This window comes from Grampus griseus (genome assembly GCF_964374135.1).
Source record: "Grampus griseus genome assembly, chromosome: 19".
In the NCBI taxonomy this organism is placed as follows: Eukaryota; Metazoa; Chordata; class Mammalia; order Artiodactyla; family Delphinidae; genus Grampus; species Grampus griseus.
In genome coordinates, this window is record NC_139013.1 from 1933145 (window position 1) to 1954023 (window position 20879).

General features: G+C 42.9%; 1 protein-coding gene across 1 annotated transcript; it reads left to right on the forward strand.

Moving 5' to 3' along the window:
• DUXA (double homeobox A) lies at positions 1-16586 on the forward strand (the record flags this gene model as incomplete). The annotated part of the gene is made up of 5 exons (XM_082676739.1): positions 1-37; positions 13658-13812; positions 14899-15001; positions 15408-15553; positions 16488-16586. 5 exons carry the CDS (start codon positions 1-3, stop codon positions 16584-16586), a joined length of 540 nt encoding a protein of 179 aa, XP_082532865.1.
• Positions 16587-20879: the final 4293 nt, after the last annotated feature.

A 20879-nucleotide genomic window follows, 5' to 3' on the forward strand; every position in this document is an offset into this window, starting at 1 on the left:
ATGGCGTCCTCTGAGAGAAACCGGAAGTCCCGCCCACGTACGTGCGCCGCAGGAAACGCCTCTACGACTGGCCGTCATTGGCCAGCGACCTCCTCAGACGCACAATGCACACCTCTGGGTAATGTAGTCTCCCCTAGATTCGCAGAAGTGAGGAGCGCCTTAACTGAGGGGAGGGAGTGGGGCGGAGGGAGGGGGAGGGAGTGGGGCGGAGGGAGGGGTAAGGGGAGGGTCTTCCTCCACCTAAGAGCCACAGGAGGAGCTGAGCGCCGGCCCAGACCTGTTTCTTAACAGTGGGTTCAAGTGGAGAGGACTAGGCAGTGGGGGCGAGAGCGTCCATGCTGTGCCTCAGGGAAACTGAGGCTTGGAATGCTGGGACAGTCGCCCAGGGCGGTGCAAAGGGTGTAGGGCTGTGACTAAGCTCGCAGCCCGCATAGTGATTTCCCCCCCTTCCCCTCCTTACGCCTTCCCAGATCCTCTTCTTTTTTTTAGGTCCCCAAACAGGGACCCAACCGGGATCCACAGAAGTGAAAGCACGGAGTCCTAACCACTGGACTGCCAGGGAATCCCCAAGAGCCTCTTCTTGAAACCTAGCAGGGCCCTGTGGAGCCTCCTCCCACCCCTACCCCCCAAGCCTCTCTGCGTCCCCTACTTCTTGTCTGTGGAAAAAGCTTTAGCAGACTAGGCCTCCCTCAGTTCCAAAGAGTGGGCTCAAACAGTTAATTATTTAAGGGGCAGCAATGGGAACAAAGAAGAGGCATTCAAGGAGGGAAGGGGATAATAACTAAAGCAATAAGTCAACCTTTGGGATGGGGTCACAAGACCATAGTTCTCCTTAAGGAAAACAGTTAACAATGTCTGATGCATGTTCTTAAGTTGTTTTTATAGAACCCAGACTCCCACCAGGTGGAAACTGCTGACCTCAAACACATCAGAAGCTAGGCTGGTTGGAATCAGAAGACTGATGGTGAGATTCCTGAAACACCACCCTGCTACCTCACCACCAACCGATCAGAAAATTGTCCATGAGCTGATCTTGCATCCTAGGACCCTCTCCCTAACAGTCTTTAAAAACCCTTTCCTGAAGCCATTAGGGTGTTCAGATCTTTTTGAGCATGAACTGCCTGTTCTCCTTGCTTGGCACCCTGCAATAAATGCTATACTTTCCTTCACCACAACCCAGTGTCAATAGATTGGCTTTGCTATGCATGGAGTGAATGAACCCGAGTTTGGTTTTGTAGCATTCTAGGGGAACAGATTTTTAAAAAGTAGCTTCCCTGGTGGTCCAGTGAGTAAGACTGGGCCCACTTACCCAGTGGGTAAGACTCCGTGCTCCCAATGCAGGGGACCTGGGTTTAGTCCCTGGTCAGGGAACTAGATCTTACATGCATGCTGCAACTAAGAGTCCACATGCTGCAACTAAGACCTGGCGCAGCCAAAATAAAATAAATAAATATTTTTAAAAGTCTTTTTAAAAAAAAAAGGTAGCTTAAAAATTCTCCTGAGGAGGAAACCAGAAGTCCTATCTTGATACACAGCACACTTGTCTACTGCACCCTCCTGAGTCTTCTTTGGCCCAGAGCCTCCTTCATATGTAGTTGGCCTAGATCACCTGAGGAATGGATTTTCCATCCCCTGGGATGGGGAAACCACATGTGGAGGAGACTTGGAGGGAAACTCAAGACTCCAGTTTTAAGCATGGTCAATTTGAAATGTTTATGAGACTACAAAGTATGTGTCACTTAATCATTTCAACCTATGACTGAACATTAGGAGAGAGTTCAAGCTTGGATATATAAATTTGAGAGTTGTTAGTTTACACTGTTATTTCAAGTCATGACTAGATGAGACTGTCAAGGGAATGAGTGTAGTCTGGAGAAGAAAATGATCAGAGCATGAACACTGGACCAGCCTGACTTCATTAAGTGGCTGATGATAGGAAACCAACAAACTCATGTCAGAGCTTCTAATGTCCACCCAGAGATATATTAGGGAATTTTAGAAGTCCCCATTGATGATTTTTTTTCATAAGTGTGGAGCTGAAAGAGTAAAACGCACTTTTTTTTTTTTTTTTTTTGCGGTACGCGGGCCTCTCACTGTTGTGGCCTCTCCCGTTGCGGAGCACAGGCTCCGGATGCGCAGGCCCAGTGGCCATGGCTCACGGGCCCAGCCGCTCCGCGGCATGTGGGATCTTCCCGGACCGGGGCACGAACCCACGTCCCCTGCATCGGCAGGCGGACTCTCAACCACTGCGCCGCCAGGGAAGCCCGTAAAACGCACTTTTCATGATTTCAGTGTGCATACACATTGAGAAATGGAATCAGAGAGTGCAGAAAATGCCCTTAAGGGATTTAATTTTTTTTAAGATGAGAGAGAAGTATAGTGACAAGATGTTAATTAGGTCAAAGGAATGAAGAGTGTATGATATGAGTCAGTTCTGCAGAGAACTAGTAGGATTTACATATTTATAAACATTTATGTGTGTATATATATGTACATGCAATATATAAATAAAATATATTATATATATATGAGATTTATTTCAAGGAATTGACTTATGCAGTTGTGGGGCCTGGCAAGTCCAAAATCCATAGGGTAGAGGACAGGCTGGAAACTGTAGCCAGAACTAATGCTGCAGTCTTGAGGCTGAATTTCTTCCTCAGGGAAACCTTACTTTTCCTCTTAAGGCCTTTTAACTGATTGGATAAGGCCCAACCACTTAATCAAAATAGAATCCTTTGCTTAAAGTCAACTGATTGTAGATGTTGAGCACATCTACAAAATACCTTCACAGCAACACCCTAGATTAGTGTTTGATCCAATAACTGAGTAGTATAGCCTAGTCCAGTTTACACATAAAACAAGCCATCACATTCCACTCCTTGTCAACTTGGCACCCATACATACACCTAAAGCCAGACTTAATCTCCAGATGAAGACATGCTTCTGCCTAATCAGATCAAATCCAGTATTGATCCATTGTTATGATGGATCCTATTACATATGGTGGATTACATATGATGAATGTAATGTGAATCATACGTATCTATTGATTTAATGCTAAATTCTCTGATATTGGAAATTTCTTCTAGTTGTGTAAGATAATGTCTTTCTTCTCAGAAAATACAAACAAGTATTTAGGAAGAAAGAGACATGAAGTGTAAAGCTCTCAAAAGGTTCAGAAAAATATAAATTGATGGATAATGGGAAGGAGAAAGAGAATGAGAACGATAAAGCAAATGTGACAAAATGTTAGTTGATAAATCTATTTTAAGGGTATACAGAGTCTCTTTGTGCTTTTCTTAAAATTTTCCTGTAATTTTGAGATCATTTACAAACAAAAAGTATGGTGGGGTGTGGCAGAGCGAAGTGAGGTGGGAGTTTTCTCCACCTTCTCACTCCACTACAGTCTGTTCTTGCAGTAACCTGAGTGAGCCTCTTAAAACTGTGTGGAAGATAGACTCTAGGATGACCAGTGTGGGCCTCATAATTGCTGCCTATTGGTGTTCTAGCCTTTGTATGACCTCTCTCCTTGATTGTGGGCCAGACCTGTAACTTGCTTCTAGACATATAGAATATACCAAAGGTGATAGGTTATGCATGATTATGTGTACAGGGTAAGGCCCATCTTGCTGGATTCTCTCTATCCCTTGCAGTCTTGATGAAGCAAGCAACCATGATGGCAGGCTCACATAGTAAGGAACTGCAGGCAGTTTTTAGAAGCTGAGGGTGACCTTCATCGACAGACAAGAAACTAAAGCCTTCGGTCCTACAACCACAAGAAAATAAATTCTAGCAATAACCTGAATGAGTTTTGAAGCATCTTGTTCCTCAGTAGAGTCTCTGTTGAGACTTCAGTCCTGACTGAAGACTTGAGCACAACTTTGTAAGATCTTGAGGCAGGCAACTCAGTTAAGCCATGACCAAACTCCTAATCCACTAAAAATATGAAATAATTGGTGTGTGTTGTTTTAAGCCATACATTTATGATAGCTTTTACATAGCAGTAGAAAAGTAATACACACATAAGTTTGGAGTATGTCTTCTTCTATACAAAATCCAATTGCAATGGCCTCATCGTCCCAGAGTCAAAGTCAAAGTCCTCACAGTCTTTTACACCTTTCTTCTTTACTCCACATTAGTTTCCTGCTCCATGCACTGGCTGGATACACACTTGCTTTAAATCCTATGCCAGGACAGTCCCTGTCCCCTCCCATCTCCACATGGCTCACACTTTCACCTTCTTATTGACTTTGGTCATGTATCACCTTCTCCATAAGCTCTTCCCTGATTATCCTAATAAAAATTGCAAACCGATAACCCCAACTCTGGCACCCACGTCCACCTTACTGTTCTCTTCCTTATCATTTTCTTTGTCATAGCACCGATTAACTTCTGATATATCCTTTGCTTGTTTATTATAATTATTGTTTATTTTCTGTCTCCCTCTCTTGATGTTCGTGAGGTCAAGGCTCTTTGTTTTGTTCACTACTGTATACCAAAAATTTAAAACAATGTCTAGTACAAAGCAGACACACTATAGACGTTTCAGTAAGGTACAGTGGAACCCTGGTTCACAATCTTGAAAAATTATGTGTATAATTTTAAGCACTGCAATTGAGTTTTTGAACTGAAAAAAGATTTTTTTGTGCTTATGGCACAAAACCAAAATGATGGGACATCCATGGTGGCTCAGTGGTTGAGAATCCACCTGCCAATGCAGGGGACACGGGTTCGAGCCCTGGTACGGGAAGATCCCACATGCCATGGAGCAACTAGGCCCGTGCGCCACAACTACTGAGCCTGCACTCTAGAGCCTGCGAGCCACAACTACTGAAGCCCACGCACCTAGAGTCCGTGCTCCCAACAAGAGAAGCCACCACAATGAGAAGCACACGCACCACAACGAAGACTAGCCCCTGCTCGCCGCAACTAGAGAAAGCCCGCGCACAGCAACGAAGACCCAACGCAGCCAAAAATAAATTAAAAAAAAAACCCAAAATGATATGACTCATTTATTTTGTAACTGGAAGTTTATACCTCCTAACCTCCCTCACCTACTTCACTCATTTCCCCCACCCCATCCCTCTATGTTCTGGCAACCAAGTGTTTGTTCTCTGTATCTATGACTTTGTTTCTGTTTAGTTCTGTTTGTTCACTTGGTTGTTTTTTTAAAAAATAAATTTATTTATTTATTTATTTATTTTTGGCTCGTTGGGTCTTTGTTGCTGCATGTGGGCTTTCTCTAGTTGCAGAGAACAAGGACTACTCTTCATTGTGGTGCGTGGGCTTCTCATTGCGGTGGCTTCTCTTGTTGCAGAGCACTGGCTGTAGGCGTGCGGGCTTCAGTAGTTGTGGCTCACGGGCTCTAGAGCACAGGTTCATTAGTTGTGGTTCACGGGCTTCCTTGCTCCACGGCATGTGGGATCTTCCCAGACCAGGGCTTGAACCCGTGTCCCCTGCATTGGCAGGCAGATTCCCAACCACTGTGCCACCAGGGAAGTCCCTTGTTTTGGTTTTTTAGATTCCACATATAGGGGATGTGTACATTTGTTCAAGCAATGAAACCATATCTGGTACAGCAGGTGCAGTTGGAGTCACCACCTGGTGAAGCTTATGCTAATCCACTGACATTTTCCAAGATCCATCTGTCTTCTTCACAGGCTAAATAGGAGAGCTGAATAGGGATGTGGTGGGAATCACCACCCCTGTATCTTTCAAGTCCTTGATGATGTCACTCTCTGAAATCTCTCCAGGAAAGTAGTATGTCTTTTAATTAGTTTCCTAGGTAGAGGTAGTCCTAATGGCTGCCACTTGGCCTTTCCCACCATAAAAGCCCTTACTCCCCAGGTCAGGAATGTAGGAATTCTGCCATCTGCTAAGTACGTCTATTCTAATTATGCATTCTGGAACTGTGGGAATAACCACAGGATATGTTTGAGGATCCACTGGACCCCACTATAAGATGGATCTGAGATAGTACTCCATGGATCACCTGAACTCCATAACTAGTAGATTTTGGGTCTCCTGGAATTAGGGTCAGTTCAGAGCCAGAGTCCAGTAGTCCTTAAAAGGTCTGATTCTTTCCTTTTACATAATGGACACTTACCCTAGTAAAAGGTCACTTTGGAGAAGACCAGGAGAAAGAGTAACAATATAAATTTTCTGTGATGTACTGTGGTTCTTCCTCAAGGGGACCCTCCCTCCCCTTCATCCAAGATGTTCTGAGCTTACAAACTGGCTCAAGTCTTGGAATTGATTGAGGGGCATTTCTTGATTGGACTATTTCATAACCTCTAGGAAAATATATCTTCTCATAGCATAATTTCTTTCCTCAATGTGGTACAAGACATGTCTAATAAATTCAAACATCTTTAGTTTCCCTCATGTAAGGAGACAAAAATAGGTAAATTTACACCTGTTTAGCAATTAACGTTCCAGTATTTTATCTTATTTGAAATGACCTGGATATTCATTGAAATCCCATCATTTAACTTAACTTATCAAAACTCAAGCTACCAAAAATCTGGAGAAACTATTTTAGATAGACATACCCAAAGCATAATTATTCCTAAAAAGATCACCTGAAAACTCTTATCTCACTTACCTTTATTTTATAACTTGTGAAAGTATCACCGCACCAAGTTAACTTTTTCTTGCTGACAAACTGCAACAGAAATAACACGAGCTTATTGACCTTTAGTTAACCTAGGTACAATAAAAGTAAGACATCTATATTGATTAAACCAACAAGCTTAAGTTAGCTTTAATACCAGGTATTAATTTAATATTGAATATTTCCTAGATCACACAAACCTGAAATTTATTCTGGCCAGTTTCTTTTACATTTAGAAATATTGAATTTGTAAGCCTTTACCATTAAGTCAATTAAATACATCTTTTTTAAAAATTAAATTTTGGTAACATTATACAGAGGTAGAGACATATCAAATGTATGATGTGTACACAGACATACAAACAGGCAAAATTAGAGTTCTCATAGCTTCACTTTAACACTTAGCTATGAATCAGGTATTACAACGTAAACTTACTAGCTTATAAATAACAGTTGGAATAAGTTAAATTTGCTTGCTCAGATGACTAAGGCCTTATTATTTGTGGAAAAGACTTTTAAGATTTGTATTTTTCCTTGATAAACCCTTAAAGAGATGATGAATTAGATTTTAGGTTAGGGAGACTTTCCAGCAATTTCTTCCCAGGCTTTCAACTTAAGATAACCTATTCAGTGTCTAAACTGAACAAAATCATCCCAGCCTTTCAACTTAGGATAACCCACTCAATATCTACACTGAGCAAAAATCTTCCCAGTCTTTCAACTTAGGATAACCCAGGTACCTCTTTTTGAAACTAAGCTTCAGGATAATCTACTCCAGAGAGGAGTTTAACACACCCCAACAAAACTTAGCTTCATCACTCAAGAAGGGGAGACCTAAGAACCAGGAAAGGTGTCTGCTGTGGGTCACTTCATTGGTAGTCAAAACTGTCGACTGAAAAAAAAAAAGTACAACTTAAAAGTTGGGAATTGCAAAAAGACACATGCACCCCAATGTTCATTGCAGCACTATTTACAATAGCCAGGTCATGGAAGCAACCTAAATGCCCAGCGACAGACTGATGGATAAAGAAGATGTGGTACATATATACAATGGAAGATTACTCAGCCATAAAAAGGAATGAAATTGGGTCATTTGTAGAGATGTGGATGGATCTAGAGACTGTCATACCAAATGAAGTAAGTCAGAAAGAGAAAAACAAATATCGTATATTAATGCATATATGTGGAACCTAGAAAAATGGTACAGATGAACTGGTTTGCAGGGCAGAAATTGAAACACAGATGTAGAGAACAAAAGTATGGACACCAAGGGGGGAAAGCGGCAGGCGGTGGGGTGGTGGTGTGATGAATTGGGCGATTGGGATTGACATATATACACTGATGTGTATAAAATGGATGACTAATAAGAACATGTTGTATAAAAAAATAAATAAAATTAAATTTTAAAAAAAGTTGGGAATTGTTTTTTATTCTGAGAATTTACTGAGGACTTATGTCAGGGATACAGCCTCTCAGCGCTGAGATACTGTTCTGAGAGGTAACTGAGGAGACAGGATATGTAGAATTTTTTGCAAAAAACAAAACAAAACAAAAATCCAGGTAGTTGAACCTCAAAAGATTACTGTTAATTAAAGAATACCAGAGGGGGCTTCCCTGGTGGCACAGTGGTTAAGAATCTGCCTGCCAGTGCAGGGGACACGGGTTTGAGCCCTGGTTCGGGAAGATCCCACATGCTGCGGAGCAACGAAGCCTGCACGCTCTGGAGCCCTCACCACAACTAGAGAAGAGCCTGAGCGCTGCAACTAACACCCGATACAGCCAAATAAATAAATAAGTAAATAATTTTTAAAAAATACCAGACATCTCAAGTTAATGAACTTAGTGCATTTTTACATATGGGAAGACACAGGAGTCTGGGCTTCTTGAAATTATTCCTTTGATATACACCTTAACTATCTAGGGCCAGTATACTGTTCTCGTCTATCCTGAATCCCCTCAGAGACACTTTGTGTATGTCTATAAACACCCCACACCATGTATTTACTCTCAGTGCTCTCTTTACTACTAGAAAGAGAGCCATCATCATCTTTAAATCTAATGTGATTAGAGAGCCAATTCTAGAAACCCAAGAACCAATTCAGAAAACTCATCCTTAAATTCTCTTCCTGTAGAACCACTCTTGGTTCCCAAATCTGTGTTAATCAGGGGTCTTCAGAGAAACAGAACAAACAGAAAAGGTATATAGATAGAAAGAGATTTATTATGAGGAATTGGCTTACATTCTTATGGAGGCATCTTGAGGAGGAGTTTGTGCCTGAGTGGGTCCTCAATGCTACATACTTGTAAATGACAGTTAGTTAAGAGGAAATATATGAGAAAATATTCATGGCAGAGACTCATGCCTAGAAGCAGTTATTAACTTACACCACTCAAGGAGATTGCTTTAGCTCTCTAAGTGGTTTTCTCTACTTACTAGATGGCTTAGGTGGCTCTATAAGGGACTCAATTTTTGTTTTTTTTTCCTTGGCCACAGCGCTGAGGCTTGCTGAGGATCTTAGTTCCCTGACCAGGGATCAAACCCAAGCCCTGGAAGTGAAAGCGCAGAGTCCTAACCACTGGACCGCCAGGGAATTCTCATCAGCTTCTTTACATTATTTTCCATGGTCATGTTTTCATCTCTTAAGTGCATCATCGCCCTTGTGGAACAAAAGTGCTGCTTAAAGTATTGGGCCTCCTTGGTAGTGTCACCTGACACTTTGACGTCTCCTGAGTCACACAAGTTTATATGGGTAATAAATTAAAATTTCTCTTTTATTCTGCAGTGCTGTGGAAGACAGCTATAAACAATTGAACAATCTTGTCAACTTCCCTCAGGACTGATCAATGACCTTGAGAAGATTGCAAGGGAAAGCAATTGCACGTATGCCCTCACATGCATAAATCCTGCCAGTGCAGGATAGGATCCTGTTTTTATTTATAATTTTTATATTTTGTAAACATGGGCTTTTTGCAATTAATTTTTTTAAGTATTGCATTCAAATATTATTTATATTTTTTTGCTTTTTTCTTTTCCTGTTTTTCTTTTCATACAATTGATTTTATTTTTTTGTAATTAGTTTTTTTAATTGAAGTAGAGTTGACTTACAAGGTTGTGCCAATCTCTGCTGAACAACAAAGTGACTCAGTTTTACACATAAATACATTCTTTTCTTTACATTCTTTTCCATGATGGTTTAACACAGGCTACTCAGTATAGTTCCCTGTGCTACACATTAGGACCTTGTTTATCCATTCTAAACGTAATAGTTTGCGTCTACCAACCCCAAACTCTCAGTCCGTCCCTCCCCCACCCCCCTCCCCCTTGGCAACCACAAGTCTGTTCTCTATGTCTGTGAGCTTCTGTTTTGTAGATAGGTTCATTAGTGCCACAAGTGTTATCTACTTTGATCACAGAATTTTTAGCACCTCCCTTAAACATTGCTCCCTGGAAATGAGAGCCTCACTTGCCTCACCCTAATCCTGGTACCAGTTATTAATTTAATAAGAAAAGGCTACCACTTCAAAAGATAAGTGAAGGGCTTCCCTGGTGGAGCAGTGGTTGACAGTCCGCCTGCCGATGCAGTGGACACAGGTTCGTGCCCCGGTCCGGGAAGATCCCTCATGCCGCAGAGCAGCTGGGCCCGTGAGCCATGGCCGCTGAGCCTGTGCATCCAGAGCCTGTGCTCCGCAATGGGAGAGGCCACAACAGTGAGAGGCCCGCGTACCGCAAAAAAAAAAAAAAAAAAAAGTGAAGACCATGAAAAAGCAATTTCAAAAAGAATATGTAATAAACATTGGAAAAACAAGACGTGTAAATGCAATAGTACTCAAAAGTGTGCTTGTTCAGCTGTATATGTTGGTATAAATGATTAAATCTCTATCAAGAGAAGAAAAGAAAATCCTATCTAGTCCTTCCTAGATTAAGTGGGTGTATGCCTAAGTAAGCAGGAGGGGCCATCCCAGCTCATCATATAAAGCCAGCCTCGCCAAGGCTGTTTATCTCTCTTTTGATGGAACCAGGCTTCGGAGCTCCCTTCCAAGATGGCTGAAGACAATTCTCCATACAGTAAGTTCCTCACACATCAGATTGCAGTTGTGGTTTCCTTGGTTTGGGGCGGTGGGTTGGGCTGAAAACATAATGGGCTTGTTAGAAGTTGTGGGAGTCCCATTTTTCAAACTTTTAAATAACTGTGCTAGGGTAAGGGAAAATCAGTTTCTTTCATGTAATATGAAAATATGCTGTTTTCTGTGCATCTGAGCATTGGGAATTTCAGAAAGATGCAGGCATGTAAGAACTAAACAATACAAATTATTGTTTAGGGGAGGGAAATGGGAGGAAAAAATAGATGGGAAGAAGAAAAAGGAGAGAAACACACTAAAAGAAACTAAGGGAGGCATCAAAAAGTCCTGAGACCAGAATGTCTTTGGAATCAAAGTAGCTTCCTGATTTCTCTCTCCAGACTGAACTTTTCTCCTGAACTTCCAGCTTTGTCTACATAACCGCTTACTCGTCTGTAACAGGCATCTCAAACTCAACGTGTCCCAAACTGAACTCCCGATGTTCAGACCCAAACTCTTCCTCCTACTGTTTTCCTTGCACAAGAAATGTCAATTGTTTCATGCCAAAAACCTAGGAAACATCCTTGACCTTGTCTTCCTCTCATAACCTATATCTAATCAGGCTGAAAATTCTGTTGGCTTTAACGAAATATTTTGGGGATCTTCTGACTATTTCTTGGACTGTTTCCACCATTGTCACTGGATTATTTTTTTAATAAATCTATTTATTTTATTTACCTTTTTATTTTATTTTTTTAAATTTTCGGCTGCATTGGGTCTTTGTTGCTGCACGCGGGCTTTCTCTAGTTGCGGCGAGTGGGGGCTACTCTTAGGTGCGTGTACAGGCTTCTCATTGTGGTGGCTTCTCTTGTTGCCGGAGCACAGGCTCTAGGCGCGCGGGCTTCAGTAGTTGTGGCTTGTGGGCTCTAGAGCTCAGGCTCAGTAGTTGTGGTGCAGGGGCTTAGTTGTTCCGTGGCATGTGGGATCTTCCCAGACCAGGGCTCGAACCCGTGTCCCCTGCACTGGCAGGCGGATTCTTAACCACTGCGCCATGAGGGAAGCCCTCGTCACTGGATTATTGCAAGAATTGATCTCTCTGCTTCCATTCTGGCCCTGATTTAATCTGTTCTCAACCCTGTAGCCCGTGTGATCTTATCAAACTGTCAGATCAAGTCTTTTATCTACTCCAAACCCCTCGGTGACTTCCCAACATACTAAGAGTCAAAGGCACATGGTTGGAAGAGGTCCTATATAATCTGCCCTGCCTGGGAGGTCTAGGACCTCATCTGTTTCTGCTTCGTTTTCTCTTCTCCAGACTTATAGCCTTCTTGCTCTTCCTATCTATCTTATTTCTCTGTCATTTTTTCCTCATTACTTTGGTCTTATGCATAAAATTCTATCACGGGAATATACCATATTTTACTTATCCATTCTCCTAGCAATGTGCATTCAGTTGCTTCAGCTGTTACTACAAACAGCATTCTGAAAAATGTCATGCAGATGTAGGCAAGAAATGGATTGCAGGGTTACAATTACTTACTATACATAATTTAAACAAGCATACCCTGATTGCCCTACAGATTATCTTAAATAAATTACATTCTACCCAGCTCTCAAGAAGGGTTCTGATCTCCCCACCTTACCCCCATCATTGCAAGCTGCTGACTTTTATCTGGTTTTCCACCTTTTTGAACTGAAGGTTTCAATTACGATATCATTAGTTCCAGCAATTTTTCCCATTATGCATTTTGGTATCTTATTTAGTATATAACTTTTTCTATCTCAGTGTAACATAGGTTTTCTTGTACATTATCTATTTTTAGCTTTCATATGTATTTAATTTTTTGGCACTTATTTCTATATGCTGTATATTGTGTGACCCAACTTAATTTTTCTTCATATAGTAAGTCATTTTCTGTATCCAACACTACCCTTTCACATTGATTTTGGAGGCTATAGCTATCCCAATTCTAAGTGTGGACTTCAGTTACTAATAATGTATCAATATTGATCCATTAGTTGTGACAAATGTACAGTACTGATATAAGATGTTAATAATAGGGGAAGGGCTTCCCTGGTGGCACAGTGGTTGAGAGTCCGCCTGCCGATGCAGGGGACACGGGTTCGTGCCCCGGTCCGGGAAGATCCCACATGCCGCGGAGCGGTTGGGCCCGTGAGCCATGGCCGCTGAGCCTGCGCGTCCAGAGCCTGTGCTCCGCAACGGGAGAGGCCACAACAGTGAGAGGCCCGCATACCGCAAAATAATAATAATAATAATAATAGGGGAAACTGGGTGTGCAATATATGGGAACTCCCCATACTATGTTTTATTTGTTAAATGATATTCATTCATTTATTTATTTAAATTAATTCATTCATTTATTATTTTATTTTTGGCTGCGTTGGGTCTTCGTTGCTGTGCGCGGGCTTTCTCTAGTTGCGGCGAGCAGGGGCTACTCTTCATTGCGGTGTGCAGGCTTCTCATTGCAGTGGCTTCTCTTGTTGTGGAGCACAGGCTCTAGGCACGCAGGCTTCAGTAGTTGTGGCTCGTGGGCTCTAGAGCGCAGGCTCAGTAGTTGTGGCACATGGGCTTAGTTGCTCCGTGGCATGTGGGATCTTCCTGGACCAGGGATCTAACCTGTGTCCCCTGCATTGGCAGGCGGGTTCTTAACCACGGAGCCACCAGGGAAGCCCCTCGCCTGCATTTTCTTGACTCATATTGTTCTTGATCCATATGAACAGAACATATCAATTTTTCATGTTGTTTGAAAACAGAAGACCTTGACTTCCTAGTCATGGCATTCAGATCAGCTGAAGAAGTTCAAGAATCACCCTTGTGTTCTTAAGGGCTTTATAATTGAGAGTTCTTTCCTCCTGGGTTCTCATGGATTCACAATGAAAAGAAGAAATGAGAGACAAGCTCGAACCTGAAGTTGGAATACATAAAATGGCCTATTTAATGCTTCTCTCCTAATCTTTCCACAGAGGCCGTGGCAACAAAGTGTAGACGCAGCCGCACCAAATTCACAGAAGAGCAATTGAAAATCCTCGTTGATGCATTCAACAAAAAACCTTACCCGGGTTATGCCATCAAACAAAGACTTGCTTTGGAAGTCAACACTGAAGAGTCTAGGATCCAGGTAAGTTACAAGTTCTGTATCTCCAAGACGAGAAATAGAAAGGGAGGGGGGAACCATTCAGTGAGCACATATCATGTGCCAGTGTGACAAGGGCTTTTTTTAAAACAACATTTATTATTTATTAATTTGGTTGCACCAGGTCTTAGTTGTGGCACATGGGCTCCTTAGTTGCAGCAGGCGGGCTCCTTAATTGTGGCTCGCGGTTTCCTTAGTTGTGGAATGCGAACACTTAGTTGCAGTATGTGTGCAGGATCTAGTTCCCTGACCAGGGATTGAACCTGGGCCCCTTGCATTGGGAGCGCGGAGTCCTAACCACTGTGCTACCAGGGAAGTCCCGTGAAAAGGGCTTTGAGTAGCATGTCCTACTTGACACTCAGAATGAACTCCCAAGAATGTTGCTCTTAATCTCACTTCATGAATATGGATACTGAGGGTGAAGCTCCCAGGAGTGTGCAAGAAATATGTAGGTACACCTCCAGAAAAGAGGAAGTATGTGGTGTGGTGGCACACTTATTCCAGGGTGTAAATCCAAGTAAGTCATTATAAGCAGTGTGGTCACAGATAGGCAAGTGTCTGGTGACATGGTAAGATTCCAGAGGAACTGTGGGTGATGTGAGGGTTAACCTTCCCCTTTCAATGAAATACAATAGACCAGAGAGTAGTGGACTGGTGTGCCATTGCAGATTTAGGCTGGAGGGGGTTCTTAAATGCATAATAATGGCAGCATTTATTTATTAACTTAAAAAATTATTAGAGTAGGTCATGTTGGAACCAGGTCATGAAGATGCTAAATGCCAAGCCTTGATCTAAGTCTTAGTCGAATGTGACAGGGATCAGTAATAGTAATCCTGAGCTTAGGGCTCATAAGAATCCTTCACAACCCCCTTTTTTTTGGCCACGTCGAGGCATATGGGATCTTAGTTCCCCAACCAAGGATTGAACCCTTGCCCCCTGCAGTGGAAGCACAAAGTTCTAACCACTGGACTGCCAGGGAATTCCCAGAATCACTCCCTTTGGAGAAAGGCAGCAATGGGGCTGAGATGACATAAATATGCTTAATTCCCTCATTTTCTTTTCCTCTTGTAGATATGGTTTCAGAATCGAAGAGCTAGGCACAGGTTCCTGAAAAGACCTGAGAAGAACTTAGACTTAAGACAAGACCGAGCTTACCCTGAAGAGAACATTCAAGGTGAATAGCCTGCTCCAGTCCTGCTACCCAGCAGAGCCTCTTGGGTACCCAAGTGCCTTTTTATAGTGAAGCCAACTACTGCTCTGAGTGGGAAAAGAATGTTTTCTCCTTCAGGGCCTCCTGTTCAGGGTCTTTGGTAGCAAAGGGCTCAACATGGCCCCTGGAAATTCTTCCCCACAAGGTCCAGGGACCTTCTGAGGCTTACCTGATTTACACCGGAGTCCAGCAACTCAGCCAAATATTGCCTCTCCTCTAGAACCTTCTGTCTTGAATAGGCTGGGACAAGGCCCTCCCAAGGAGAGGCAACATGTTCCAAGTTAGATGGTGGGACGTGTTTGGGTTCCTTGTTTGAACATGTAAACTGATCTCAAATGTTCCTCTGCCTTCCATCTTTCACCTCCTCCAGGTGTGAGAGACAGACGATGTCGTACCAGCTATACTTCTTCCCAATTACAAACTCTTATGAATGCGTTCATGGAAAACCCTTATCCTGGGATTGATTCCAGACAGCAACTTGCTGAAGATATTGGGGTTCCAGAGTCAAGAGTCCAGGTAAGTGATAAGGAATTTGATGTTGGTAGGAACATATATAGTGAGACATCTCGGAATGACTTCTCCAACAGGGATTAATTCTCATAGATATTATAAGCAGGACAGATGGGAAAATGGGATTTCTGGTTTGGATAGGTGCAGCTCTTCCAAAACGATCAATCATTTATCTATAGAGTGGTATCAATATATGCCTTCTGGAGGGAAGTCAAAGTTCAGTGCTATTAGGTGACTTTTCTAAAGTCTGGTTTTGGGGCTCCTACAATAGACCTGTGTTTATTCTACTTGGAACCTCTGAAAACCAAAAGTAGTAGCTGTGAAACATGAGGGGGGTGTGTGTGTGAGGGGGGGCACAAGCAAGGGGTAGCAATTAATGACATCTTATGGAAAGAAAAATGTCTTCCTTGGGACATCCCTGGCGGTTCAGTGGTTAAATGTCTGCGCTTCCACTGCAGGGGGTGCAGGTTCGATCCCTGGTCGGGGAACTAAGATCCTTCAAGCCATGCGGTGCAGACAAAAAAAAAAAAAAAAAAAAAATGTCTTCCTAGAAGATATTACTCTATCCTGCATCATGGAATAAAAATAGGTGTTTTAGGGAGGAAGAAAAGAAGTGGAAAGAGAATTCTAGGCAGAGGAGAGAGTTGCAATATAGGCATGGCACTTTAGGGAAAGACTAATACTTGTAATGAGGGGATCGTGGGGACTTCCAGGATATGAAACCCATCACTAGACCATAAAGGGACTTGGTACAAGATTCAGAATCTTGAGCTTTATCTTGAGACATGATAGGCTTTCCCAGACATCATATGGAATGTCAATGATTTGGGAATTCGGCCTAAAAGAAGCCACCTCTTCCTCCCCTTTGCCTTATGAGAAGAGCAATGGTGAGGCTCGCATGACATCGTTTTCAATAAATCTCTTTGTTTTACCCACTTAGATTTGGTTTCAAAACCGAAGATCTAGACTCCGTATCCAGAAGAAAAGAGAACCCGAAGAAGGTTCAGCCCAAAGACAAAACCAGGGACAAGATCTCTGAGATGGGAGCGTTCAAGGTACCAACCTGTGGTTCCCAATTTGGCTCACAAGTGGAGTGTCCTGAGTGCTCAGTCCTTCCACATGGTGTAGTCAACTCCAGCTTCCTCTCAGGAGGTGGACGACGTTTCCACACATATGCCTCCAGAGAGTCAGGGGCTTCATTGGTCACAGCCCCTGAAGGCTTTTCCCAAGTCTGTGGTCCTGCCAAGGAATTCCACTGCCCACTTTTCAAGCTCTGAACTGGAACCCAGACAACCCATTAGTATGTGAACTTTGTTCACTGATGTTTTCCCAGTGCCTGGCACATAGTAGACAATCCATAAACTTTTGTGGCAGGTATGACCGAGTGAACAGAGGAATGAATCCTCAGGCGTGTTCTGCCGGGGGCCGGCTAATGCATGGCTTTCCCAAGAGGTAGGAGGTTCCATATTTGACTGGAAAGGTGGGAAAGAGCTGACCTCCCTTTCTGTATGTATAAATTGGCTTCTTCGATTTTTCTTTCCCTTTCCTCTTTAGGTTTACAGAATGGCACTCCCTAGTGACTGTTTTATTTCCCTGGAGCCAGAACAAGGTTAACAGAGAGACAAATTCAGTGTATTTGATGTCATCAGCCTGGACTCCAGATCAGTTCTCTTCCTGGCAACATACCCTTCCAAACATACTTTCACCTTCTTCTTCGTCTTCTGGAAATGGTAAACAGGACTTCAGGGCTCAGAGGCAGATGACACAAAGTACCACACAGCCCTAGTGACTGAACCTAGATTTAGAGTTCAACAGATCTCGAGAACAATGAAAGTAAACTTATTAACACCGTTTTTATGGTCATACAAATAAATGACCGATTCAAGTAAAAATCATCAAAACATATGTGGTATTGTGACTTTGATCAACTGTGCTGATGTACTGAAGCCTCCATAAAAACCCAGAAGGATGGGGTTCAGAGCTTCTGGGTTAGTGAACGCATGGCGGAGAGGAGAGCGATGTACTTGAAGAGGGCATGGAAGCTCGAGCCCCTTCTCACATACCTCGCCCTATGTATCCATCCGGCTGTTGACTCATATCCTTTAATATCTTTTGTAATAAATCTGTAATCTAGTGAGTTTCCTGAGTTCTGTGAGCCACTGTAGCAAATTAATCAGACCCAAGGAGGGGGGTTCGTGGGAAACTCTGATTTATAGCCTGGTGGTCAGAAGTACAGGTAATAACCTGAACTTGAGATTGGCGTCTGAAGTCGGAGGAGTTGTAACGGAGCAGGAGCTTATGGTGATTTCCCAGGACAGATCCCCCCACCCCCATATCCTCTGCCTGCTTTTTGTCTGTAGAAAAACTTTAGCTGAAGAATAAATTTAATCAGAGAAATGAGAAAAATGCAGAAATGAAGGAAAACAGTCCAACAAGATGAAATAATAGTTCAGCTATTAAACAAAGTCAAGGATCTTTAGTTCCTTCTCAAGGCTATAGATCATATTCTGAGCCATATCCTTTAAGCTGTTTTGTAGATACTGAAACCCCACCAGAAGCAAGACGTTAACTACACGATGACCAGACTGCAGCCACAACATAAGCTTCTCCATCTTACACAATTCTGAGAACTCACCTCAAGGAAGTGGGAACAAACTGACCCTGGAATTGAAGATTAACTGTACTTAAAACAATCAAGATGATGCTGACCAGACCACCACGAGAACAGTTTCAAGATGATTGTCAGAGATGACTGCTGCTCTTCACGCAGCCACCCCCCCCAGGCCTGTGCATTCCTGAAATTCCCCTTTAAAATCCCTTGCCCTTGATTAGCAGCGGGGATTTGTTTTTTTGGAACATGAGTCTAGCTTCTCCCCAGGATGGTCGGCTTCCTCAATAAAGCTATCTTTGTTTTCACTCAACACTTGTCTCTGTATTGGATTCTTGAGTGATGAGCAGCAGAACCTGAGTTCAGCAACAGTGTCTTAGGACTGAGCCCCTAATCTGTGGAAGATGATACTATCCCTAAGTAGATAAGAGTCAGAATTGGGTTGAATTGTAGGATACCCAGCTGGTGTCCCCAGCATTGCTTGGTAGTGTCAGGGGAAGCCCCCTCCCACCTCCACACATTGGAATTGGGACCAGAAGCCAAATAGGATGCCCAATATAGTAGCCACAAAAAAACAAAAATCAAAACAATATAGTGGCCACAAGCCACAATGGACTTCTGGGCACTAGAAATGTGCTAATGTGACAGGAACTGAATTTTTAATTCAATTAATTTTTAATTAAAATTTATTTAGCTACATGTGGCTAGTGGCTATCCTATTGATCAGTGCAGATCTGGAAAGCGTTTTAGTAACCATTTCATTCAAGAATACATGAACAGGGCTTCCCTGGTGACACAGTGGTTGAGAGTCTGCCTGCCAATGTTCGTGTGCCGGTCCGGGAAGATCCCACATGCCGCGAAGCGGCTGGGCCCTTGAGCCATGGCCGCTGAGCCTGCGCGTCCGGAGCCTGTGCTCCGCAACGGGAGAGGCCACAACAGTGAGAGGCCCATGAACCGCAAAAAAAAAAAAAAAAAAAAGATGGTCAAAGATTCTTTTTCTTTTTTACTTTAATATGTGTAGATCTGCCTTATTTCAATGCATTTTTAAAAATTCTTCTCCTAGATACCTCCTCTTCCCCTCCTTTTGTCATAAAATTTTGCAGATTAACATTTCATGCCTTAGTTCCTTTTCCCTCCATTGACTTCAGTCTCATATCCCCCTGCATCTACCAAAATATTCATTTGAAAGTCACCATGTTCGGGATTTCCCTGGTGGTCCAGTGGTAAAGAATGCACTTTGCAATGCAGGGGACACTGGTTCAATCCCTGGTTGGGGAACTAAGAGCCCACACGCCGTGGGCAACTAAGCCTGCGTGCTACAACTACTGAGCCGCGTGAAGCAAACTACAGAGCCCATGCGCCCTGGAGCCCCGTGCGCCACAACTAGAGAGAAGCCCGCATGCCGCAACTAAGAGCCAGCACAGTCAAAATATTAATTAATTATTTAAAAAGACACCATTTTCTTTCTCCTGGCTAAGTTGTTCTTGACTTTATCAAACCCAGGGGTCACTTTTTATAACAGATATTTTATACCTCTCCATGTACCATACTGAGAGAAACTCCTATTTAATTTTGCCTTTATAGGGAATTCCCTGGCGGTCCAGTGGTTAGGACTCCGTGCTTTCACTGGTGGGACCCCCAGGGACAATCCCTGGTCGGGGAACTAAGATCCTGCAAGCAAAGAAAACAAAACAAAACGAAAACAAACAAACCCAAAAAACTGCCTTTCTAGATGCATAATATTAAAACATCAACATAATGTTCTGACTATTGATGGAAAAATAAAAACAAAGTCACTTATAATAAAAAAGAATGTGTACTTCACTGTGTAAGTGTTCTGGCATGATTCTGCTTGAGGTCAAACACAAGTAGCTAAATTACCTGCTCAGCTGTAGATTGACCTTGACACAACAACAGATGCAGCGTATGTATTGGCAACTCAGATGACCTGAGTGGCATTGCTTGGAGGTGTTATGATTTTTGAAATGATGTCCCCCACTTGGCAACATCTCAACTAAAGCAGTGTTCCCTCATATCTTGATCATCATATCTCTTAGGAGTTTCAGCATAAATTAAAGCATGGAAAAATGCTCAGTGTTTATATGTAAAATAAGTTTCAGTTTCAGTTACTTATCAACAGGATTTCCACCCATCATATCTACCTGCATGAATGTCCAACAGAACATTCAAAGGTTATGGGGGGAAGTGGGGGCCGTGCTGAGTGGCTTGCAGGATCTTAGTTCCCCGATCAGGGATAGAACCCATGCCCCCTGCAGTGCAAGCGCAGAGTCTTAACCTCTGGACCACCAGGGAAGTCCCAACACAACTTTTCTCCATTGATTAGTTCCTCTTCCTTTTGACTGTTTTCCTCCCTCCCCTCTTCCCTCAGCCTTAAGTCTCAGCTCCTCAAGCAACAACAAAAAATTCTCTCTACTTCTCCACTTTCTGAGACCTGGCTGCTCCCACCCCATTCTGCTCTCTTGCGTTTCTCCTTCCCAGGCAAGCATTGCCTCTGTTCTTTCTGTACCCCCTCACCTCCCACGATCCACTGCCATCAGACCTCTACCAACACCTCCCCACTGAAACTGTTCCCAAAACGTCACCAGTGTTCCTCCCTTTGACCAAATCTAAGGGAAGTTTTCAACCCTTAGTTTACTGGATTTCTGCTATATTTTATAGGGCTGACTACTGCTTCTTTCTTAAACTGCTCCTGTCCTTATTCAT